This window comes from Mobula birostris, chromosome 1 (assembly GCF_030028105.1).
Source record: "Mobula birostris isolate sMobBir1 chromosome 1, sMobBir1.hap1, whole genome shotgun sequence".
NCBI classification, from domain to species: Eukaryota; Metazoa; Chordata; class Chondrichthyes; order Myliobatiformes; family Myliobatidae; genus Mobula; species Mobula birostris.
Genome location: NC_092370.1, coordinates 39,378,556 through 39,403,848, shown reverse-complemented (window position 1 = coordinate 39,403,848; position 25,293 = coordinate 39,378,556). Strand labels below are relative to the sequence as shown.

The 25,293-nt window shown below is 44.0% G+C and overlaps 1 protein-coding gene across 6 annotated transcripts in view; it reads left to right on the top strand.

Moving 5' to 3' along the window:
- Window positions 1-343: 343 nt before the first annotated feature.
- trim55a (tripartite motif containing 55a) overlaps window positions 344-25,293 on the top strand; it is an 83,680-nt gene continuing 58,730 nt past the window's right edge. For all 6 annotated transcript variants that reach the window (XM_072255467.1, XM_072255288.1, XM_072255648.1 and 3 more), the window contains exons 1-2: window positions 344-641; window positions 22,497-22,669. In XM_072255467.1, coding sequence (XP_072111568.1) covers window positions 474-641; window positions 22,497-22,669 — 341 coding nt within the window. In that variant the 5' untranslated portion in view covers window positions 344-473. The remainder of the gene's footprint in view (window positions 642-22,496; window positions 22,670-25,293) is intronic.

Here is a 25,293-nt window from a genome sequence, read left to right as displayed (position 1 = left end):
AATAAAGCAAAATATACACCTCAGAACAACACAGTTTTGGGGGCTTTGAATTTGGGAAGTTGTCATTTGCAGTTCTCCTACAGATTGTTTTGATTAATTCTGGTAAAAGAACTTTTTTTTTTGTATGTCAGTGTTCAGAGAAACAGCTGTTTTGGATCTGAGTGCTGACAGGTGTAAGATTGGAGGGACAGGGAGAGGGCAGACAGCAGCTCTGGAAGTCAACATCAGTCAGTGTCAGTTTCATATAAGGACACAGCAAAGTAAGCAAGCATAGCAACGGCTGACGTCGTGGTGCTAAAAACAACATCAACCCCACCAACCCAATCAAAGACAATGCACAAACACCAAGAAGTGCTCTAGTCAATCAGGCCACAACCTCAGGGCAAGTAAGGAAGGAAGGAAGAGAAGCTGGACACAGTTTAATTTCTGAAAGTAATTGTACAAGTTAGACCTAAATCCTAAAGTTTTCTGACATGACAGCTTCCATGGATTATAACCTTTTATCCAATGATCGTCAAACCATGGACAACCTGGAAAAGCAGCTGATCTGCCCAATCTGTTTAGAATTATTCTCCAAACCAGTTGTTATTCTTCCATGTCAGCATAACCTGTGTCGGAAGTGTGCAAATGACATGTTCCAGGTAAGTTACTGATGGTCGGGAGGTGTAGTCACTGAAAGGAGAGAGTGGCAACTTAATTAATTTGTAACACTAACATCACAGTGTGAGTTCCTACTGTGGGTGTAAAGGAGTGAATCCATTTTGAGATTGTTCAATAGGGCATTGGGGTACCGTTGCACCAACTGGAGTGGGGATGAGCAGGGTGTTCTGTGAAGATTTCACTTCAGAACATTTTCCCATGAACTCTTTGGAAGACTGCTCTGTTCTGCATGTGGTTAATGAAAGTTTCATAAAGGAAATAAAATTGTTGAATGGTGCAAGCAGGAAATTAAGCCTGCCTTAAGAGTAGAGATAATAATTCCACCATGCTCCTAGCTAATTTCCATTTTCCTGTTCTTCAAAATATTCAATCAGTCTAAAGCCTATTATTCCAAATTAACTCTATATATGCTGTCTCACATTAGATACTAGCTCAAATTTAAATCTGTATTCTTGCTTTCATATCTCACTGGGAAGCATAAGAGCTATCAGAAAAGTTGAAGTAGGTACTTACATATTGCCATATACTGCATTGAGATTCATTTTCTTGCAGGCCTTTGCAGGAAAATAAAGAAATAAAATAATATTGATGAAAAATTATAAATGAGTAAAGACTGACAGACAACCAATATGCAAAAGGAGACAGATTGTGCAAATCATAAAAAAAACTGAGAACATGAGTTGTAGAGTGATTAAAAACGAGTCTATAGATTGTAGAATCAGTTCTGAGTTCTGGAGAGTGAAGTTATCCACACCAGCTCAGAAGCCTGATTGTTCTAGGATAATAATTGTGTCTGAACCTGGTGGAGTAGGACCTAAGGCTCCTATATCTCCTGCTCAATGGTAATAGTGAGAAGAGAGCGTGGCCAGGATGACGGGGTCCTTGATGCTGGATGCCATTTTCTTGTGGCAGCGCTCCATGTAAGTGTGCTTAATGGTGGGGAGGGCTTTGCCAATGATGGACTGGGCTCTATCCACCACTTTTTATAGACTGCTTTATTCCTGGGCAATTGTGTTTCCAAGTATATCCACCTCTATGGATCCAAATGCCACTATTGCCCACCACTAGGTGCAGTGATTAGATTGCTGGACTAGTTATCCAGAAGCCTAAATACAGAAAATTTTGTTCAAACCCCATCACAGCAGCTATCAAAATTAAATTCATATTGAGAATATAAAAAAGAGTCTGAGAAGTGATGAGCACCGTGTTATTAAAAATGCCCTGAAGGGAGAGAAATTTGGCATCGTTACCTAAATTCTCCAATTCAACCTGCTCCCCCTGTACACTTGTCCTTTCACCCCCTGAACCCCTGTAGTTCCTCACCCCACCCACCTTCACCCTGTTTCTTTGCCTTGGGCTATCCAATCCATCTGCCTATCCACACTCCTCCCACTAAGCGCTCCCTGCCCCCACTGTTCACATCTGCTCACCCTACCTCCGATTTGGTTCCTTGTTCCACCTTCCTTTCCTATCAAATTCCATCATCTGTAGCCCTCTGTTCCCTCCAGCTATCGCCTTCCAGCATCTGTTGCCCTGTCCACTCTTCCTCCTCCATTCGCTTATCACCCGTCACCATCACTCCTCTACCCTGGATCTATCAATCCCTTTCCAATGTCTGTTCTATCCCTTCCCCACACCTCTTTCTACTGGCCATCTGCTTTCTATCATTCAATCCAGATGAAGGATCTCAACCCAAAACATTGGCAGTCCATTTCCCTCCGCTGACCTATGGTACTTTGTTTTCTGCTCCAGATCCCATCACCTGCAGTCTCTGTGTCTCCTTGCCTGATCTAGACTCGATGTGACTCCATCCCTGATATTGACTCTGAGTATGCCCTCTGGAATGGGCTCTGTTCTTCAGAGACAGTGGAGAAAGGGCAACAAAATCTGGTCATGCCAACAATGCCTGAAATATTAAAAGAAACGGGTTAACCTCAACTCCACCTTTGTGAAAGGGAAACAATCCAGACCACACTGCTGTAGGATTCTCTCTCAGCCCACTAGACCCCCATACGAAGCCCGTCTCAAACCAGAGATCTCAGGAATTGGGGAATCAAGAGATATAGGCCCAATGCTAGAATATGGCACTGAGGTGATGAATTGACCATGATCTTATTGAATGGTAGAATGAAGATATGCCTGCTTCTGTTTCTTATATACTTAGCATACCTGTCTTTAAAATATCAAATCAGTCAAAGGAATGGGAATATTAATGTAGGGATTCCTTTTATATCTCTTCAGCCTTCCAGTAGAGGTTCCATCTTGAATAATGTAAATTGCCCAGCAGACTCCCACTGCAACTGTTATAAAAATACAATGGAGCCCAGGAGGAACTGAGCTGTCATTGAGATCTCCTGGGCTTCACCATCTCATTAAGTGCTATGGTAAATCCATTTCTGGAGCTAGAGTCTACCCCTGAGTCTAGCAATTTTATATTAGTTTATATGTTTAACATGAAGCAAACACATTTTATTTAGTAATACAGCACGTAACAAGACCTTCCAGTCCTACAAGGCCGGCATCACCATCATCATCATCACCACCATTATGTGCCATGTCATATGATGTCGGCGATCATGGTCTTTCCATGATCATGATTGTTCTTGGCAAACTTTTCTACAGAAGTGGTTTGCTATTGCCTTCTTCTGGGCAGTGTATTGAAAAGATGGGTGAAACCAGCCATTATCAAAACTCTTGAGAGATTGTCTGCCTGGCATCAGTGATCACATAACTAGGACTTGTGTTATGCACCATCTGCTCATTCACCACCTGCTACAGGCGCTACACCTTGCCCAAGGGTGACCTGCAGCCTAGCAGAGGGAAGGAGTGCCTTCCTCATCCTTTGGTAAAGATGTATCTCCACCCCACCACCCAGTTGCACCCATGTGACCAATTAAACTACTCACCCATACATCTTAAGAATGTGGGAAGAAGCCAGAACACCCAGAGGAAACCAACTCAGTCACAGGGAGCACATGCAAACTCCTGACAGACAGCGAAGGAATTGGACAATAGTCGCTGGTGCTGTGATAGAGTTGCGCTAACTGCCAGGCTAGAGTCCTGCCCCAATATTCCAGCAATAATTAAATAAAACCAGAGAAAATGGAAAATACTCCGCAGGTCAAACAGCACCTGTGCGGAGAGAAACACAGTTTACTGTTCAGGTTGATGACCTTTTTATCGGAAATGAGAAAAGCTAGAAATCAAACATGAAAGAAGTGGAGAGAATAAAACAAGTATCTGTAGCAGGGTGGGGCGCAGGAAGGACTTTGGAGGAAATGAGCGGAGTCAAAGGCTAGTTGTGAAATGGGAGAATAAGTATAACCAGGTAATGGACAGTGATGGTGGAGAATAGTTCCATCATGGTGAAAGATATGTGTATGTGCATTGTTAACAGAAATGTAATGGTTTGAGATTGTGCAGAAATTGTGAACAGTCGGCAGATTGTGGCATCAACCCTCTACAATGTTGATTTGATGCCTCTTGAGCTCTGACAAATGAGACATGATTTCATTGCAACATTAAAAAATTCCTTCCAGGGGTTGACAGAGTAGATATAGAGATTAAGGGTTCAAGGTTAGCCATTCCTGAGGAAGCTTCTCTTGGAGGGTGATGAATCTTCAGAAATTGTTACCTACCAGGAATAGTATAGAGTTACTGCAGGGAAGTAGCACTGAGGTATAGTCCAGCCATTACTTTATTGTGTAGTAGAGTAAACACAAGGGCCACACAAATCAGGTTGGGCTGGATCCCAAGAGAGAGAATTTGTAGACTATCTACAAGATGGCTTTTTAGAGCAGCTTGTGGTTGAGCCCACTGAGGGAATGTCAATTCTGGATTGGGTGTTATGAAATTACCCATATTTGATTAGGAAGCTTAGGGTAAAGGAACCCTTACGAGACAATGATCATGATATGATAGAATTGCAGTTTGAGAAGGAGAAGCTAAAATCAGATGTATCAGTATTACCATGGAGGAAAGGGAATTATAGAGGCATGAGAGAGGATGATTGGAAGGAGACACTAGCAGGGATGATGGCAGAACAGCAATAGTTGGAGTTTCTGGGAGCAATTCAGAAGGCACAGGAAAGATACCTCCCAAAGATGAAGAGGTATTCTAAAGGGAGGAAGAGGCAACTGTGACTAACAAGGGAAGTTAAAGACAGCGTAAAAGAAAAAGAGAGGGCATATAATAGAGAAAAATTAGTGGGTAAATAGAGAATTGAGGAGCTTTTAAAAAGCAACTAAAAGACATAAAGAGAGAAAAGATGAAGTAAGTGAGCTAATAATATAAAAGAAGATACAGAAAGCATTTTCAGATATATAAAGAGTAAAAGAGAAATGAGAGTGGATCTCATGTTACTGAAAAATGATGCTGGAGAGATAGTAATGGGAGACAAAGAAATGGCAGACAAACTTGATAAGTATTTATTTAGTACTTACTGTGGAAGACACTAGCAGAACGCCAGAAATGTGAGAGTGCCAGGGGGAAGAAGTGAGTGTTGTTGCTATTACTAAGGAGAAGGTGCTTGGGAGGCAGAATAGTCTGAAGATAGATAAGTCACCTGGACCGGATGGACTACACCTCAGGGTTCTGAAAGAGGTAGCTGAAGAGATTGTGGAGGCATTAGTTGTTGTGACATGGATGAAATCACCGGACAGACAGAGTCACTGGTAGATACAAAACAGCTTCTTTATTCAACACAACAAGGTACAGCAGGCATCATACAGACGGAGACACTTTTGGTGGAAAGGTCTGCTAGCCCAATGTGGGCTCAATATTTATATGCTAAACACAAAGGGCAATCACTATTTACAAAGTTATAGACAATGCTTCCTTTTGAAACTACATACAAACTTCACACCTTCTGACTTCATCCTTTCCTCCCGACGCCAACATTTCTGGGTTGGTACTCATAGCCTTTAGGAGTGCAAGTCAAATCCACAGTACAGTTATATGGTATTTTACATGCTAACATAGAGGACAATTAATTTTTATAAAGTATAGATAAGGCTGTCTTTGAAACTTCCTGTAAACTTCACACTTCCATCTGCAGCGTCTGGCTAGTATTCCGATACTCACAGGTTTTAGGAAATGCATTGTTGTGAACTCAATCCACAGTACTTAGTCAAACAGAGGACTGGTGGCCAGAGTCATTTAAGTGTAAATGAATCATCTACCCAAAAACTCACTCTAACATTCATAATGATCTCTCAAGAATCATTAAATTTTGGAATGGTACTGGAGGACTGGAAAACAGTAAATGTCACTCCACTCTTTAAGAAAGGAGGGAGGCAGGAGAAAGGAAATTATAAGCTTGACTTCAGTGGTTGGAAAGGTGTTGGAGTCTACTATTAAAGAAGATGTTTTGGGGTACTTGGAAGCACATGACAAAATAGGCCAAAGTCAGCATTGTTTCCTTCAGGGGAAATCTTGTCTGATGAAACTGATAGAATACACTGAGGAACTAACAAGCAGGATAGACAAAGGAGAGTCAGTAGATGTTGTTTATTTGGAATTTTGGAAGGCCTTTGACAAGGTGCCACACATGATGTTGCTTAACAAGATAGCAGCCCACGGTATACAGGAAAGTCACTAGCGTGGGTACAAGATTGGTTGACTGACTAGGAGAAAGAGTGGGAATAAAGGTGGCCTTTTCTGGTTGGCTGCGATTGACTAATGGTGTGCCGCAGGAGTCAGTGTTGGGACCACTTCTTTTCACATTACATGTCAGTGATTTGGATGAAGGATGGCTTTGTGGCCAAATTTGTGAATGGCACAAAGGTAGGTGAAGGAGCAGGTAGTGTTGAGAAAGCAGTGCCTGCAGAAAGACTTAAACAGATCGGGAGAACGGGCAACGAAATGGGGGGGGGGGTGCGGAAGGTAGTATAGGGAAGCGTCTTTGATAGAAGAAATAAAGGTGTGTAGAATAGAGTGGATGTTTCCTGTGGTGGTGAGTCTAGAACCAAAGGGGACAGCCTCAGAACAGAGGGGCATGCATTTAGAACAGAGATGACGAAAAATTTCTTTAGCCAGAGGGTGGTGAATCTGTGGATTTCATTGCCACTGATAGCCGTACAGGCCAAGTCGTTGAGCATATTTAAGTCAGATGTTTATAGTTTCTTTTAATAACCTAGGCGTCAAAGGTTACAGGGAGAAGGCAGGAGAATGGGATTGAGAGGTATAATAAATCACCCAGAATGAAATGGTGGAGCAGACTCAATGGACCGAATGGCCTAATTCTGCTCCTCTGTCTTATGACCTTACGGACATGAAATTTATTGTTTTGAGCAGCAGAACAACGCAAAGACATAAAATTACCATAAATTATATTAAATAAATAAATATTGCAAAACAAACAGTGGGCCATTCAGAAATCTGATGGCAGAAGGGAAGCAGCTGTTTCTGACTCCTGCATTTCCGTTCGGATGGCAGTAACAAGAAGAAGACATGTCCCAGATACTCCTGGTCCTTAGTGATAGATGCCACCTTTTTGAGGTACAGTCTCATGAAGATGGATATGAATGATAGTGGGCATGTGGCGATGCAGGATTTCAATGACACGTGTATTGAGGCTGCAACATTGCAAAAGAGATTACAAGACCATCTGAATGTATAGTTGGTTTGAAATCATAACAATGAACATTTTTGAAGACCCAGGTGGCAGCAAATGGGGCTTTTATTTTGAACCACACACAAAATGCTGGAGGAACTCAGCAGGTCAGACAGCATCTATGGAAAAAAGTACATTCGGCGTTTCCAACTGAGACCCTTCAGCAGGACTGCTGTAAGGTCGCACCCAGAACGTCGACTGGACTCTTTTCCATAGATGCTGTCTGGCCTGCTGAGTTCCTCCAGCATTCTGTGTTTTGCTTGAATGTCCAGTATCTGCAGATTTTCTCTTGTTTTGTGATTTTATTTTGTACCAGTATATTCTACCCTTCACCTCCCTCAAAGCAAACTTGAACGTAAGGACTATCCTGTCAGCACCCAACCCCTGCTTGAAATCCACACATGTGAGAACACAATGTTGTTGGCAAGGAGCAACTACACGTGGTGAGTCATGCAACCAACTACAGCCTGACTGAGGTATCCTCAAACATTACCCTGGCCACTGTAAAACAACCTCGCATCATACAACAGAGCAAGTCACCAAGTTTGTTTTATTCCACAACCTGCTGAACTACCTGGCTCAGTATTTGCCAGCACCGGCTCATCAGAATGGAGAAGAGGTGGAGGAAAAGAGAATATAAAGCAAGATTTGTCTTTGATCTGGAAATCAGTGAGCAACAACCGGATTTTGCTTTCAAACAATTCCAGTCTTTCATTCCGTTTGCAATCTCCATTAAACCTTCCATCTGTTTCTGACCATCCACTTAACCACAGACACAGAACGATAGAGAGCACCAAATCAACATCCCAGAGTATATTCGCTCATGCAGCTATGACACAAAGCATGTCAATGTCAACTGATTGTCCTTGTGTAAATTAATATTTAAACAGAGCAAAACCGCAAAATGTTGTCAGACCAAACAACCTGGAGGTCCTAATGCGTGCAACACATAAAGTTGGCGTTCAGGTGCATAAAGTATTGAGGAAGGCAAATGGAATGTTGTCAAGGAGCTGATTATTGACTTCAGGAGGAGGAAACCAGAGGTCTATGAGTCAATCCTTACCGGGAGATCAGAGGTGGAGAGGGTCAGAAACTTTAAATCCCTCTGTGTTATCATTTCATAGGATCTGTCCTGGGTCTAGAGCAATTACAAAGAAAGCACGGTGGCACCTCTATTTCCTCAGAGGTTTACAGATTCAGCATGACATCTAAAACTTTGACAAACTTCTGTAGGTGTGTGATGAGGAGTATATTGACTGGTTGCATCAAGGCCTGGTATTGAAACAGCAATGCCCTTGAACAGAAAATCCTACAAAAAGTAGTGGATATGTCGCAGTCTATCACAGGTAAAGCCCTCCCCACCATTGAGACGCGTCCTGTCACAGGAAAGCAGCATCCAACTTCAAGGACCTCCACCACCTCTCACTGCTGCCATCAGGAAGAAGGTAGAGGAGCCTCAGGGCCTTCACCATCAGGTTCAGGAACAGTTATTATCCCTCAAGCATAAGCCCTTTGAACCAGTGGGTATAACTTCACTCGCCCCATCACCAAACTGTTCCCACAACCTATCGCTCACTTTCAAGGACTCCTCATTTCATGTTATCAATATTTATTGCTTATTTATTTATTAATATTCTTTTTTTTTCTTTTGTATTTACTCAGTTTGTTGTCTTTTGCACATTGGTTGTTTGTCCGTCCTGTTGGTGCGGTCCTTCATTGATTCTGTTGTGTTTTTTGACTTACTGAGCATGCCTACAAGAAAACGACTCTCAGGGTTGCATGTGATGACAAATATGTACTTCAATAATAAGTTTACTTTGAACTTTGAAGTTTGAAGTTTATTAGAGGTATGAAATATAACATTAAGGAGGATTTTTGTACAATTTTCAGGGTACTGGTGAGATTTCTACTGGAATATTGCATATAATTTTGGTCTATATTTAAGGGAAACTGTACCAGCATTAGATGCAGCACAGGGAATGTCCACTAAACAGATTCTTGGGATGAATGTGAAGTGACGTTACTGATTTGGAGTGCGAGCTGACGGGGTAGGTACAGAGAAAATATCTCTTCTGGTGGGTGTTGTCTGGAAATATGGGGGGGGTGAGGGGGGAATAATTTTTAGAATAAGGGATCACCCATTTAAGGAAGAGGTGAGGAGGAATTTCTTCTAAATGTTTGTGATTCTTTGGATTCTCCACTCCAGAGAGTTGCAGAGGTTGACAGGGACATGGGGAGGGAATGGGGAAGTGGTATTCAGGCCACATATGAATCAATGAACAGACTCAGTGGGCTAATTGCTCCACTCTGCTCCTGTTGCTTTTGCTTTTATAATGCATTCCTTGCAATGTGTACTTCCTTTATGGACTTTTTGCTGTTTGTCAATGGCTGCTACATAGATAGTAGCAGGTTGCTGACTGTTAATGACTTTGGAGGATGACCTCGAGGAGTGCTGCCCTGGCTTTGGATTGTGTCCTGTGACTCCAAATGACTGACACACAAAAGTACTTAAAAATGACAGTGCAGAGACCAGCCTAAGGAATGTCAGTACTTACATTTTGCCAAGCCATTCTGAGCCCAGGTTTGCACTTCACAGCCCCCGGTAATCTCTTAAAGGATGGGTAGCTGGTGTTCTATGCACCCACAAAGCCCCTTCAGGCTCTGTTACCACAGCCATTACGGCAGTAGTCGGATCTTGTATGGTTCACAATTAACCTCCATAAGAGTAATTTGAGCTTGTATGGCAGACTGCATGCACCAACTGAGTAGAAACCACAACACTCAGACTCTAATAGATTGCTTTGCCAAACAAGCTGATACGTTGAGAATTAGATACTGCACGAGGATACAATTGGCAAAAATATAAATGGAAGTGGCTATGATTTCTCTCTGCTCCTTTTCAGCAGACATGTTAATAAACCAAGTGTTTCTTATGTATGTCCATCAGCTTTGACAGGCACATCAAAAATGTATGTAATTTCCAACAACAGAGCCCATGCGCAACGTTGCCTTTTGAGGAGCCAATACATGGATGTCTATTATCTACCCAGTAGATAAAGGACCTCTGCCCGACTCCCTACCTTGTGTTGTGTTTGCAAATCTAGGTGCTTGCAGTAACCTGCGTTTTGATAGCACTTCCCACAATGTAAGGATTGATAGGATGCATTTTACTTCAGCCCTTAACACTCCATTAGCACACCCAACTTGACAGTGCTAGCCAGGCGTGAAGCAGGCCCCATGAAGCCATAAGGCAATAAACAGCATGGTGGGCCACCAATCATCTCTGAAATCCTTGTAACAATCTTTAATGTTGACAATGTTGTCAAATGAATGTCCAAAGTTCCTGTAACAGCTTCATTCCCACTATTTTACTGGAAGGATCAAATTATCGAAAATAAATAGAAGAAAGTAGGGATGAAATTACAGAGGAGGGGACTTTAAATGTATTTATGTAAGTAAGTTGTTTGAAGCCATTTTTGTGCATAGTCTATTTTTGTTAATGTATCTGATAGATTTGTATTTATTCTGTACAACCTCCATAGAAACTAAGCTACCTAAAGTAGTTGTTTCCAGTAGTATCATACTCATTCTCCTGTCAATAGTATGAACAGAAAATTAAGCTCTTTACCTTCTTTTTTAAAAGAAGTTTATAGTTTAGATGTACCCATAACTGGGAAATGTGCTTCAAAGTCTGCACCAGGACAAGAAGTTTTTTTTTAACATGAGCCAGCACAGGAAGCTGCAGCTGCACATTTCTACTCCCTGCAGCTTGACCTGTATTTCCCTGACAGCTCATGCCATGGGGATAGTTGGCAGAGATACAGTCCCATGTGTCTCACTCTGTCTGACGACTGTGCAGGCTGACTACACCAGCTAAAATGGTTGCATGTTGAATGTCATCCAGGTCTTGCTGCAGATGGGCAAAAACTGTTTCATTACCTGAATAGCAGAACTAAACAGTGTGCAACCATTGCCAAGTTTTCCCAGTGGTGAGATTATCATAAAGAGAAGGTCATTAAAGAACCAACTGAAGATGGTGATACAGAAGACATACAGGAGTGAGATAGATCAGCTGACACAACCTTCCTCATCTTCGAGGCCATCTTCAAGAGGCAATGTCTCAAGAAGGCAGTATCCATTGCGAAAGACCCTCACCACCTGGGACAAGAAGGGAAGCACCACTTCTGGTAGGGCTGTATCATTGAATCTCCAATAGCCAGTGGAAACTTGACGAGCAGATGTGTAGAGGAATTGCTCATAGTTATTCTTAGAACTTACTCTTAGTATTAGTGGGAGACTTTAAATGCTGCAGTATTGATTGGGCCACACAGAGTGTTAAGGGCCTAAACAAAGTGGAATTTGTGAAATATTTCCAGGAAATTTCCTGAGGGACCACTGGACCTTCTCTTGGGAAATGAGGCAGGTCATAGTCATAATTTATTGATCCCGGGGGTAAATTGGTTAAATTGTTTTTTTCCCTATTTCCGAAATAAAATGACAAAGTCCGAGAATGCACCGGGGGTTGCGGACAGGGTCTGAGCGCCGACCGCGGGCGGCGGCCGGCAGACCGACAGTGGCAAAAGCTTTATATCGATCCAAGAAGTAAAGAGGCATTGTGTGCACCAAGACAGAGAGGGGGCGAGCCTGCCACGGGTGCCCTCGCGAGTGTCACCCGCGTAAACCTCTGTTTCCTGATCGATCCGGCTTGGTCGGTCCTACCTTTGGGAGAGGCCGAGTGAAGCGACGGTCTGGACACGTGCGCCAAACTGCTCGGCTCGTTACTATCTCCAGAGGTAGGTAGATGGGTCTGCCGCGGGGCGGCCCGATTACCGACTGAGGGCTTCATGCTTTGGGCGGAGTTGACGTTGGGCATTCACACGTTTGCACCATGACCGATTGACAGAGTCTCCCGCCGGCGGATGGGACTGCTGTGCACATAAATGACGGGGGCCGGTCGAACGACCGTCGACCATCCCGAGAAGGCAGGTACACCCACGCGCATACCTAGGCGGTGAAGGTGCAGACCTTACCGGCGCGATCGTCGGGCTGGGATGGCGAGGCGTTCACCGGCGCGGCGTTAAGGCAGGTTATTGAAGTGACTGTCAGGAAAGGCTTTGGTTCTAGTGACCATAATTCTATAGGTTTTGAGATGGTAATGGAAAAGAACAAAATTAAGTTCCTAAAGTGGAGCAGGGATAATTTTGAGGGAATTAGGCAGAATCTGGCAGTGATCAATTAGAAGAGGCAGCTTGAAGGAAAAGAAATGACTGGCAAGTGGGAGGCTTTTAATAGTGAGATATCAAGATCCTCAAGGCAGCATATTCCTGTTATGGCAAATAGTAAACTTGATAAGTTTAGGGAAACCTGGATGACAAGAGATATTGAGGCTGTGATCAAGAAAAAGAAGGAAGCATGCATTGGGTTTTACGAGGTTGGGGGGAGGTGAATTTCTTGATGACTATAGAAAGATTAAAAATACATTGAGAGGGAAATCAGGCAAAGAGAGGGTATGAGATGAAGTAGCAAATAAGGTTAAGGAAAACCCCAAGATGTTTTATATTAAGAGTAAATGGATGGCGAGGGAGAAGGTAGGTTCCCCTGAGAGCTCAGTAGTCCTGCTTATGTCTCAAGCTGCAGGAATTGGGTGGGATCTTTAATGAATATTTCTTCTCTGTGTTTACTGAGGAGGAAATAATGGTTGCTCAAGTGATAAGGGAAATAAGTGCAGATGTTTTGGAGAACATTCATATGACCAGGGAGGTTTGCAGCTTTGCAGTGCATTAAGGTGGATAAATTCCCAACGCATGACCAAGTACATCCTCACATTCTATGTCAGGCTGAAGAAGAAAATACAGGGGACCTTGCAGAGGCATTTGCTTCATTGTAAACCACTGGTGAAGTTTTTGAAGACTGGAACGTGGTTAAAATTGTTCTGCTGTTTAAGAAAGGTAGAAAGTATTAGTCTGGGAGCTACAGACAAGTCAGCTGGACATCAGTGCTAGGAAAGTTACTGGAATGTATTCTGAAGGACTGGATCTGTCAGCATAGGGCCTAACACATCGATGCAGTCACGAAGAAGGCAGGCCAGTGACTCTTCTTCATTAGGAGTTTGAGGAGATTTTCTGTAGACATAATAACTATTTGTAGAGCACTTTTCATACAGATGATGTAATTTCATGTGCTTTACAATGGGATAAAAGTAAAACCATGAAAATAAAATAAAAAATAAAAATAAATATGAAAATAAAAGACATTAAGATATTAGTTAAAAGCAAAGTTAAATAAATAAATGGCAGTTCTAAGTGTCAACTGAGTCTGCATCCCTTATAGATTTAGGTATTGAATTCCACTGTTTATGAGCATAGTTCAAAAGAGATGATTTGCCAATTATGTTTTGAGGGAGATTGTTTAAATTGAAGAGACTGGAAAAAGAAAACCTGAGAGCTCGAGCTGGGTTATAGAATGAAAATGATTCTGTGTACTCTGGTCCCAGACCATTAGGAGCCTTAAAAACAAGTAAGAGAACTTTAAAGCCGATTCTAAAAGATACAGGAAGACAATGAAGAGTAGCGAGTATGGGAGGGGCATGCTCCCTCATCCTGGTTTTGGTCCAGCAGCAGTGTTCTGAATCAGTTGAAGTTCATCAGTAGGTCGCTTTGGAAGGTCAGTAGAAAGTGTATTGCAGTAATATAGTCTATTCCAAATAAAGGCGTGAACTAATTTTTCAGCATCATTACATGACAGAAATGGCCATACCTTTGCGATACTTTTTAAGTGTAGAAATGCTGCTCAAGTTACTTCTTTTATGTGGGATTTAAAATACAGTAGAGAGTGCTCTGACTGGTTACATCACAGCTGGAATGGAGTATCCAGTGCATCACAGCTGGGGTGGAGTAGCCAGTGCATCACAGCTAGGGTGGAGTATCCAGTGCATCGCAGCTGGAAGTGAGTATCCAGTGCATCACAGCTGGGGTGGCGTATCCAGTGCATCACAGCTGAGGTGGAGTGTCCAGTGCATCACAGCTGGGGTGGAGTATCCAGTGCATCACAGCTGGGGTGGAGTATCCAGTGCATCACAGCTGGGGTGGCGTATCCAGTGCATCACAGCTGAGGTGGAGTGTCCAGTGCATCACAGCTGGGGTGGAGTGTCCAGTGCATCACAGCTGGGGTGGAGTATCCAGTGCATCACAGCTGGGGTGGAGTATCCAGTGCATCACAGCTGGGGTGGAGTGTCCAGTGCATCACAGCTGGGGTGGAGTGTCCAGTGCATCACAGCTGGGGTGGCGTATCCAGTGCATCACAGCTGGGGTGGAGTGTTCAGTGCATCACAGCTGGGGTGGAGTATCCAGTGCATCGCAGCTGGGATGGAGTATCCAGTGCATCACAGCTGGGGTGGAATATCCAGTGCATCACAGCTGGGATGGGGTATCCAGTGCACAGGATCATAAGAAGCTGCAGAGAGTTGCAGTCTCAGCCAACTCGTTTACAGGCACAACCCTCCCCACCATCGAGGACATCTTCAAGAGCCAGTGCCTCCAGAAGATGGCAACCATCAGCAAGGACCCTCATAATTTGGGACATACCTTCTTCTCATTTATACCATCAAGAGATACAGAAGCCTGAAGACCCACACTGTCAGGCAGGCAACTCCCAGTCTCCACCCAGCTAACAGGAGTCACCTGGCACTTGTTCCCAACCCATCACCGACAGCCTATTTAAACCCAGTTCTCATCCACCGACTGTGTTTACCTATCAAGCTTCAATCAGTTGCTCCTAGCCTTCAGTAACCATGTTGCCTTGTTGTGATTAGTATCTGTTCTCTCTTTTGTTGTGGCCCCTCATAGATTGTTATTTTGCACTTTATTGTTAAAGTTATCACTCACCGCTAAGTCGTCTCCGCTAGTCTGGGTTTGGCTCATGCCTTCTCTACAATTCCTGACAGGATGCGTGAACCAGCGATTGATTGAAAGGAAGTTGTCTATTGACATGAACACATTATCCAGAAGCAGCAGGAAACCATTGACCATCAGCTCGCCACCCTCAACCAACTCTCCATCTCGATACAGCAACCCAGCGCCAGTCAGCCTCCACCCTCAGAACTTGGTAATCCAGTGCCAAACCATATGATGCCACAAATTCCTCTCCCAGTGTGTCTTACATTTTGAGTTCCAGGCATTTCTGTACTTTGTGGACTGAGCCAAGATTGCCTTCAGCATCTCTCCCTTGACTGAGCGAGCTTTGAGCTGGTCTGCTGCTAACTGGGACAATGAAACCACCACCTGCATTAAATATGAGGAATCCACCACTGAGAAGTGCCAGGTTTTCAACCACCTGGGAAGTGGAAGTGGCGGGGGGGGGGGGGCAGCAGATCAGATATGTCACCTGTGTCAAGGCTCACGCTTGGTGCTGGATTATACCATGGAAGTCAGGACTGTCATGGCAGAGTGCAGCAGGAATGCAAAAGCACTGCTGGGCCATTACCATTATGCCTCTCGGAGTGCTGGAAAACAAGTTGTCTACTCGGAAGATGCCCACTGACCTCAAAAGCTTCATCACTCTGACCCTCCAAATTGACAAGCATCTTATCAAACAACCCAGATCATCAGCCAATTTAAATCACAGAATCATTTCAGACTGCAGAATCTCATCACCAATGCCTTGAGAACCGTGCAGTTAGGGTGAGTTCTCTGAACCACATACCACCCCCCCCCCCCCGAATTTGAGCGTCCATGGAGAAACAACTTGTGACCACCAACCCATCAGATATCCATTGTGTCCAGGAAATTGACACCAGCAGGTAAAGACGAGGGTCCTCTATCTGGTAAGCATCACCTGGCCTCTCATTCCAGCAACATAGCATGACCCACTCTCTCTGTACACCTCCACTTCCCAATGGCTTTGCACACAGGACGCTCTGGTGGATTCTGGCAGCTTTCTAGACTATACTTTGTGTGTGCAGCCTTTTGGTCTTTCCAACAGTCCAGCCATTTTCCAAGCCTTCATTCATGAGATCCTCTAAGACATGCTACACAGGTAGGTATGTTTCGTCTATCTTGACAACATTCTCATCTTCTCCAAGAACCCCTAAGACCATGTCTGTGATGTCCATTCAGTCTTTCAGCTTCTCCTTGAAAACCAGCTGTACTGCAAGTTAGAGAAATGCCAGTGCCACATCCCAGTTGTTTCTTTCCTGGGTTGCGTCCTTTTGCCCCCAGGACAAAACCATGGACCCGGAGAAAATGCTTACCATCATTAAATGGCCCTGACTGCATTCTCTCAAGCAGCTTCAGTGCTTCTTGGGCTCTCCAACTTCTACCACCATTTCATCAGGAACTACAGCCAAATCGCTGCGCCTCTCACCTCCCTCACCAAATCACCTACCTCACAGATAAACTGGTCTGCTGATATGGACCATGCTTTCAGGGAGCTCAAGAGATGTTTCACCACTGCTCCCATTCTTTGCCATCCAAACCCCTCCAGACCTTCTGTGGTAGAGGTGGATACGTCTGACGTGGTGCCAGTGCCATCCTCTCACAGCAGGGACCCTTGCGTCTTCTTCTCACGCAAGTTCTACACAGCACCACTGTGGAGTTCGAGACAGGGAGCTACTTGCCATTAAATGGGGGAATGGAGACATTGGCTGAGGCGAAACACCGAGCCCTTCCAGATCTGGACTGATCACCAGAACCACATATCCATACAATTGACTCACAAACTCAACCCATTTCAGGGTCGCTGAGCTCTATTCTTTGAGCAGTTCAGCTTCACCGTCTCCTACCGACCCAGCTCTGAGAACATAAAGGAGGATGCCCTGCCACAACAGTTTGATCCAGCTGAAATGGAGATCAACCCTCAGTTTAACATTCCATCCCCGCAGATCCTCGCTCCAGTCACCTGGTATCTTGAGAACTAGATCTGCCGGGCCCTAGGGTACAAGCTCCTCACCCTTCCCTGGCCATCCAGGTGCACGACAGACTCTGGATTTTCTGCAGCACCGGTTCTGGTGGCTCACCGTGATCACAGATGTATTTCAGTTCATCACTGCTTGCCCTCAATGCGTCCAGTCCAATTCCTCCAACCATTGGCCTCTGAGCTCCTGCGGCCTCTACCGGTTCCCTGACTCCTGTCGTCCCACATCGACATGGATTTCGTCACCGGCTTGCCACCTTCCTATAGGTGCTCATGTCAGAGGTGGATCGGTTCTCCAAGGCGGCCCACTTCATCGCCCTCCTCAGACATCCATCAGCTGCTGAGATGGTGGACCTGGTTCTCCAACATGTAGTTCACCTCCATGGTTTTCCTCAGGATATTGTGTCAGACAATCCATCTCCCGCTTCTAGTGGACCTTCTGCTCCATCCTCCACTCCTCAGTGAGTTTGCCCCCGGCTATCATCCACTGACCAAAGGTCAGTCAGAAAGAGCCAACTAGAAGGTGAGAAGGTTCTGGAATGCTTTACTGCCTCTGACTCTTCCACATGGGCACAATTACATTTTCATAATCTACACACCTTTTCTGCTATGGCTACGCCACGGTTTGAAGTGCTTCATGGCTACCAACCCCCATTGTTCCCCATGGAGGAGCCAATGGTAAAGGTCCCAAATCCCAGAGCCCTGGTTTGCCACTGCCAGAATGCTTGGAGAAGGGCATGCCAACTGCACCTACTGATGCCAGGCCAACTACCAACAGCACCCAGCCCGACAACTCCCGCTTGGGGTCTGTGTCTGGCTATTCAGCTAAATCTGCCCCTGAAAACCAACTCCCGAAAGTTTTTGCCCTGCTTCATTGGTCCCTTCAAGATTATCCATCACATCAATCCAGCCACTTACCACCTCCAGCTGTCATAGTCCCCCAGGATCGCATCTATCTCCCACGTGTCCTGCCTCATGCCCATTTTCTATTTACCACTCAACCCACCTGAGTCTGCCCCGCTGGAACCTAGGATGGTGGGAAGTAGTCTAACGTACATGGTTCTTCAGTTGATGGATTCATGTCATTGTGGACAGGGTGTGAAGTACATGGTTGGCTGGGAAGATTACGTCCGGAAGAAAGTTATTGGGTGTCGTTCAATTTCATCTTGGATCTGTCGCTCATGGAGGAGTTCTACTGGACCCATCTGGATTGTCCTGGGTCATTGGGTTCCAGCCATAGGAGGCAGTTCCATACAGGCCTGCAAAGGCAGGCACCTCCCAGTCTCTACCCAGCTAATAGGAGTCACCTGCCACTCATTTCCAACTCATCACCTGCAGCCTATTTAAACCCAGCTCTCATCCACAGTCATTGTTCACCCATCAAACCAGCCAACATCAACCAATTGCTCCTAACTCTCATTTATGGGGTTACTTTGTTGTGGTTAGTATCTGTTCCCTCTTGTTTTCTGGCCCTTATTGTCTTGTTATTTTGCAGTTTACTTTTAAAGTTATTGCTCACCGATAAATCATTATTATTAACTACTGCTATTCTGTGGTTGTATCAAACCTCCTCTACAATTCCTGGCACACACTCAACAATTCAGAAACAGTTTCTTCCCCTGCACATTCAGTTTTCTGAATGGTCCATTAAACTGAAAACACCATCTTATTCCTTTGTTTTGAGCTATTTATTTTGTAATTTGTAATGACTTTGTGTCTTTGCAGAGACATTATGCATGGGAGGATATGTATGATGAATCTTTTAGAGTTGTTTGAAAACCTAACCAAAAGGGTAGATGAAGGTAAGGCAGTGTACGTTGTTCATCTGGACTTTAGCAAGGCTTTTGACAATTCCTATATTGCAGGTTTGTCTGGAAGGTTATGTTCCATGGAATCTAGAGTGAGCTGGTTAGATGGACTGAAAATTGCCTCAGAGGTAGGTGGTTGAAAGTTGTTTCTTGAAATGGAGACCAGTGATTAGTCATGTGCCACAGGTCAGTGTTGGGACCCTTGTTTTTCATTATTTTATAAATAATTTTGATGGGAATGCTCAAGGCTTGATCGGCAAGTTTGCAGAAGTGAGGAAATTAGGAGGTGTTGTTGAAACTGAAGAAGGTTATTACAGATTTCAGGGAGGATATTGAACAGTTATGGAAGTGGGCAAATGGATTTCAATATAAGTAAGTGTGAGGTGATACATTTTTCAAAGTCAAACCAACGTAGGACAAACTATTTATGGTAGGGCATAGAGATAGCAATGGATAAGAAGTGCATAGTTCATTGAAAATGGTGTCACAGGTAGACAGGATGGAGAAAAATGTTTTTACCATGCTGGTCTTCATTGGTCTAGGCATTGAATATAGGAATTGGAGAGGTCCTTTCATCTATTACCCACAAGCATTTAGATCTCCATAGGAGCAAAGACATGGATAAAAATAACAGCTTTCATATTTTTAGTATGTGATCCAAAAGGAGATTAACATGCCATTTGTTAATTTCTCCAGAGAAAAAGACAACAAACAAAACACCATACCTGACTTAGTGGATTATTGGTATGATTAGGATTGATTGACCAAGCATTTAATTAAAGGCATCCTTACTGTGTTACCATAACCTCTCCATTCCCCATAGCAACATGTTGGCACAAACCTCCTGTCTTCACTCCAATGGAGAATGCAGGAGATCTGTGATCAAAAAGGAATTTAAAACAAGGGGCAATCACTCTCCTTTAGCCCTTGTGTTTCAATGTTTAATTCCCTAATACTTTCATTTGCGCAAGGTTAGGTGTCTGTTGTCTATATCCTAATTTTCAGTTTCATGGAAAAGCTACTTCAGTGAGGGTTAATGTCAAACTCTGCAAACGAGATCATTTGACTTGGCTGTGGTGGATGAGTTCCTCCTGTTGGATAATAAATGTTAGCAACTTTGTTTTTTACAGTAGTTTGCTGCTAATAATCTTTCGCCTGAGACAACCAACTCTGAACACTGAAACTTTTCTCTCTCTCATCTTGCCATAACCCAGCTCCTCGCTTGTGGATGATTAGGACAGACTGTTATCACTGAAGAGCAAAGTGCTTTCCTGACCTCTGAACACTGGAAATGTGAGCCTTCTGCAAATGGAAGTCACCAGACCCAGTGTTAAGTTCAAGGTCAACTTTAACTATCAATCAACCATACATGAATATAGCCAAATGAAACTGTTCCTCCAGGGCCAAGGTGCAAAACATATTACCAGCAGCACACAGCATACGGCACAAATAGCACTTATGGTTATGATTTCATAAAAACACACAGTCACAAAGAAGTAGAATATAAGCCCAAATCCCTAGGTAGCATGACTGTAGAACTGATGGTAATTTGTACTGATCCAGCTCGTTCTTCCACCAGACGAGCACTGGAATTCTTCACTGATCGAACTCTGGAGAGCAGCACTGACGAGAGGGGATAGACTGTAACCCAAGTACGGATTCCAGCACACCCCACAGAGACTGTCCCTCACCACCTTGGCAACTCCTCCTCTATTCAACAGAAACAACTTGGGCCTAGGCCTTGCCACAACCAGGGCAATGCAGCTTCCCTGCCGTCAGTCTTTTCAATGAACCAGTGAATTGGACCTACAGTATTCTACGTAACCAATGTCCAACAATCATAATAAAAACATCCAAGACAATCACTCACACTGTGCCCTATCTGATGGTAAACTGCAAGTCCAGGCAACACAACGGTACGTAGTAAGTCCAACTCCATCGCTAATGAGTAACTCGCTGATGGGATAGTCCCACAGTTCTTGATGTTCTTAATATCCAGCAGTGACCTCTGTTCATAAAAAAAGACTTACTAAATGAACAAATACACCTTTGATTGGAACCAGAGTGGCCACTGTCTCTGAGAGCATCACCATCTTACAACTTATCTCTAACTTTAGAACTTTACTAACAGATTCATTCTCCATTCCACTCCCACTCTGATTTCACCATCATTGAATAATAGATTCCTACAACATAGAAACAAGGCTTTCAGTCCAGTATCATAGTCATAATCATAGTCATATTTTATTGATCCTGGGGGAAATTGGTTTTCGTTACAGTTGCACCATAAATAATAAATAGTAATAGAAGCATAAATAGTTAAATAGTATATTGTAAATTATGCCAGTGAATTATGAAATAAGTCCTATTGGCTCAGGGTGTCTGACCCTCCAAGAGAGGAGTTGTAAAGTTTGATGGCCACAGGCAGGAATGACTTCCTATGACGCTCTGTGCTGCATCTCGGTGGAATGAGTCTCTGGCTGAATGTACTCCTGTGCCCACCCAGTACATTATGTAGTGGATGGGAGACATTGACCAAGGTGGCATTCACGCTGACTGGTGAGCACACATCTGTATTAGTCGCACCTTCCAGCACAGAGTCTGTGGCCTACCATACCTGGACAATCCCTGTGTTCATTTAGACAAAGCTCAAAGAACGGTACCTCATATTCTGACAGCTTTGCAGACTCAAAAATGAGTTTGATTTCAGAAGCCCCGTCATTCCAGACTTGTATCTTACCTTGTCAGGCATTTATTTCTTTCCTCTCTCCTCTCCTGTAGAGTTTACATTTCATTCCCTCATACCCATCCTTCGGCTGGTACCATCACTTGTGTCTTTCAGCAGCTCCGTTTCTCCACCTTATAACAGACTGAATGGCGGGGGAGGGGCAGGTGGCTGAATAAAGAATAATACACACGCTTTTAAACACTTGAGCTGACTGCAGTTTTGCTTTGGCACATATGACTTGGTATTAAGTGGCATGTTGAAAAGTGGCACTTCAAAATAACCAGAAGTGTTCCACACTTTTGACAAATTTGATCACAGCCACGTGAGCTGAGAGGATAACATAAACTTGCCTAAAAAGATGGACTTTCAAGAGGGGCTTTAAGAAAGAAAAACACGTAGTGAAGCAGAAGACTTAAAGAGGAAATTTCAGAGCTACTATTGTTATGATGATTAAGTGCCGGTCTGATGAAAAGGAGAGCATTGGAAGTGCACAGATATAGCAGGGAAAGATCGTTTAAAAAAACCAAGAAATGTGATATTCTTGCAATAAAACTGCAGCCTCTGCAACAACAGAACATTTCTGGTTACATACTAGAGTCAAGGTGAACATATTGCAGTATTAAAGCTACTAATAAAAATGGACAGACAAAATACTTTTGGTTTGGTATTCTTACTTTAGTAATCTATTAAAAGTGAAATACAAATTCAAAAACATGAAATAAAAATATTTATAAAGCTATATATAATTAACTAATTATGTATTTTCAATTATAATCAGGCATCCAATCCATACTGGTCAACCCGTGGTAGTTCCACAGTAGGATCAGGGGGTCGATTTCGTTGTCCTTCCTGTCGACATGAAGTGGTTCTGGACAGACATGGAGTTTATGGTCTTCAAAGAAACCTACTTGTTGAAAACATTATTGACTTATACAAGCAAGAGTCAATCAGGTACCTCTAGTAATCAGCATAAAGATTTAATATTTGAATTTGGAAATTGGTTTAATGCCCTTTGAACAAGGCAACATTGTTATTAGACACTCTTTTACCTTTCTCTATCCTTCTTTCCCCTTTCCCTTTCCATCTGTATTCTTTTCCCCTCCCTCTTTCCTCCATTCCCCTCCGTCTCCCTTTCTCAACCTTGAATCAGGTTTATGATCCAATCATTTTACAGGATTCAATGTAAAATGTTGTTGATGATGCTCCCATGAATAGTTGCAATAGTTCACTATGAATATGCGCTAAAATCTTTGAATACATGAAGTAGCATAAAGCAATATGCAGTGCACATTTCAGTATAATAGCATTGTTTGTTTTGCTCATTCGAAGCTGTGGTCATTCACTGCTACAGACTTTTACTGGAGAATTGAAGTCTGTTTTGGCATGAGTTAAAAGGAAACTAACCTTAGCTGGTTCATTACCATAGGATCTAAAGCATCTGCTATCTTGTAGCTGGCACATCCCGCACTTCCCGTTTCCACCTCCTACCCAAGATCCACAAACCTGCCTGTCCAGGTAGACCCATTGTCTCAGCTTGCTCCTGCCCCACTGAACTTATTTCTGCATACCTCGACACTGTTTTATCCCCCCTTGTTCAATCCCTTTCCACCTATGTTCGTGGCACTTCTCACGCTCTGGATTTTTTCAATGATTTTAAGTTCCCTGGCCCCCACCGCCTTATTTTCACCATGGATGTCCAGTCCCTATATGCCTCTATCCCCCACCAGGAAGGTCTCAAAGCTCTCCGTTTCTTTTTGGATTCCAGACCTAACCAGTTCCCCTCTACCACCACTGTGCTCCGTCTAGTGGAATTAGTCCTTATTCTCAATAATTTCTCCTTTGGCTCCTCCCACTTCTTCCAAACTAAAGGTGTAGCCATGGGCACCTGAATGGGTCCCGGCTATGCCTGCCTTTTTGTTGGCTTTGTGGAACAATCCAAGTTCCAAGCCTATACTGGAATCCATCCCCCACTTTTCCTTTGCTACATCGACGACTGCATTGGCACTGCTTCATGCACGCATGCTGAGCTCATTGACTTCATTAACTTTGCCTCCAACTTTCACCCTGCCCTCAAGTTTACCTGGTCCATTTCCAACACCTCCCTCCCCTTTCTTGATCTACGGATTTCTACTATAAACCTATGGACTCTCACAGCTACCTGGACTATTCCTCTTCCCACCCTGTCTCTTGCAAAAATGCCATCCCCTTCTCGCAATTCCTCCGTCTCTGCCGCAACTGCTGTCAGGATGAGGCCTTTCATTCCAGGAAGAAAGAGATGTCTTCCTGTTTTAAAGAAAGGGGCTTCCCTTCCTCCACCATCAACTCTGCTGTCAAATGCATCTCTCCCATTTCACGCATATCTGCTCTCACCCCATCCTCCCGCCACCCCACTAGGGGTAGGGTTCCCCTTGTCCTCACCTACCACCCCACCAGCCTCCGGGTCCAACATATAATTCTCCGTAACTTCCGCCACCTCCAATGTGATCCCACCACCAAGCACATCTTTCCCTCCCTCCCCCTTTCTGCTTTCCGCAGGGATCGCTCCCTACACGACTCCCTTGTCCATTTGTCCCCCCCATCCCTTCCCACCAATCTCCCTCCCAGCACTTATCCTTGTAAGCAGAACAAGTGCTACACATGCCTTTACACTTCCTCCCTTACCACCATTCAGGGCCCCAGTCAGTCCTTCCAGGTGAGGCAACACTTCACCTGTGAGTCGGCTGATGTCATATACTGCGTCCGGTGCTCCCGGTGCGGCCTTCTATATACTGGCGAGACCAGACACAGACTGGGAGACCATTTCGCTGAACACCTACGCTCTGTCCGCCAGAGAAAACAGGATCTCTCAGTGGCCACACATTTTAATTCCATGTCCCATTCCCATTCTGATATGTCTATCCACGGCCTCCTCTACTGTCAAGATGAAGCCACACTCAGATTGGAGGAACAACACCTTATATTCCGTCTAGGTAGCCTCCAACCTGATGGTATGAATATTGAGTTATTTAACTTCTGTTAATGCCCCTCCTCCCATTCTTACCCCATCCATTATTTATTATTATTTTTTATTTTTTATTTTTTTTCCTTTTTCTCTCTCTGCCTCTCTCACAGTAACTCCTTGCCTGCCCCCCGCATCTTCCTCTGGTGCTCCCCTCCCCCTTTCTTTCTCCCTAGGCCTCCCGTCCCATGATCCTCTCCCTTCTCCAGCCTTGTATCCCTTTTGCCAATCAACTTTCCAGCTCTTATCTCCATCCCTCCCCCTCCTGTCTTCTCCTATCATTTCAGATCTCCCCCTCCCCCTCCCACTTTCAAATCTCTTACTATCTCTTCTTTTAGTTAGTCCTGACGAAGGGTCTCGGCCCGAAATGTCAAATGTGCTTCTTCCTATGGATGCTGTCTGGCCTGCTGCATTCCACCAGCATTTTGTGTGTGTGAACTGCTATTAATTAGTTCCTTTGGTGTTTACTCACAATCTTAATTATCAATGTCTTTGGCCTTCCATGTCAGAAAAAGAGATGAAACTTTCAAGTTATGAATACCACTTTGAGGAACTTTGAAAATTGGCTGGCTGACAG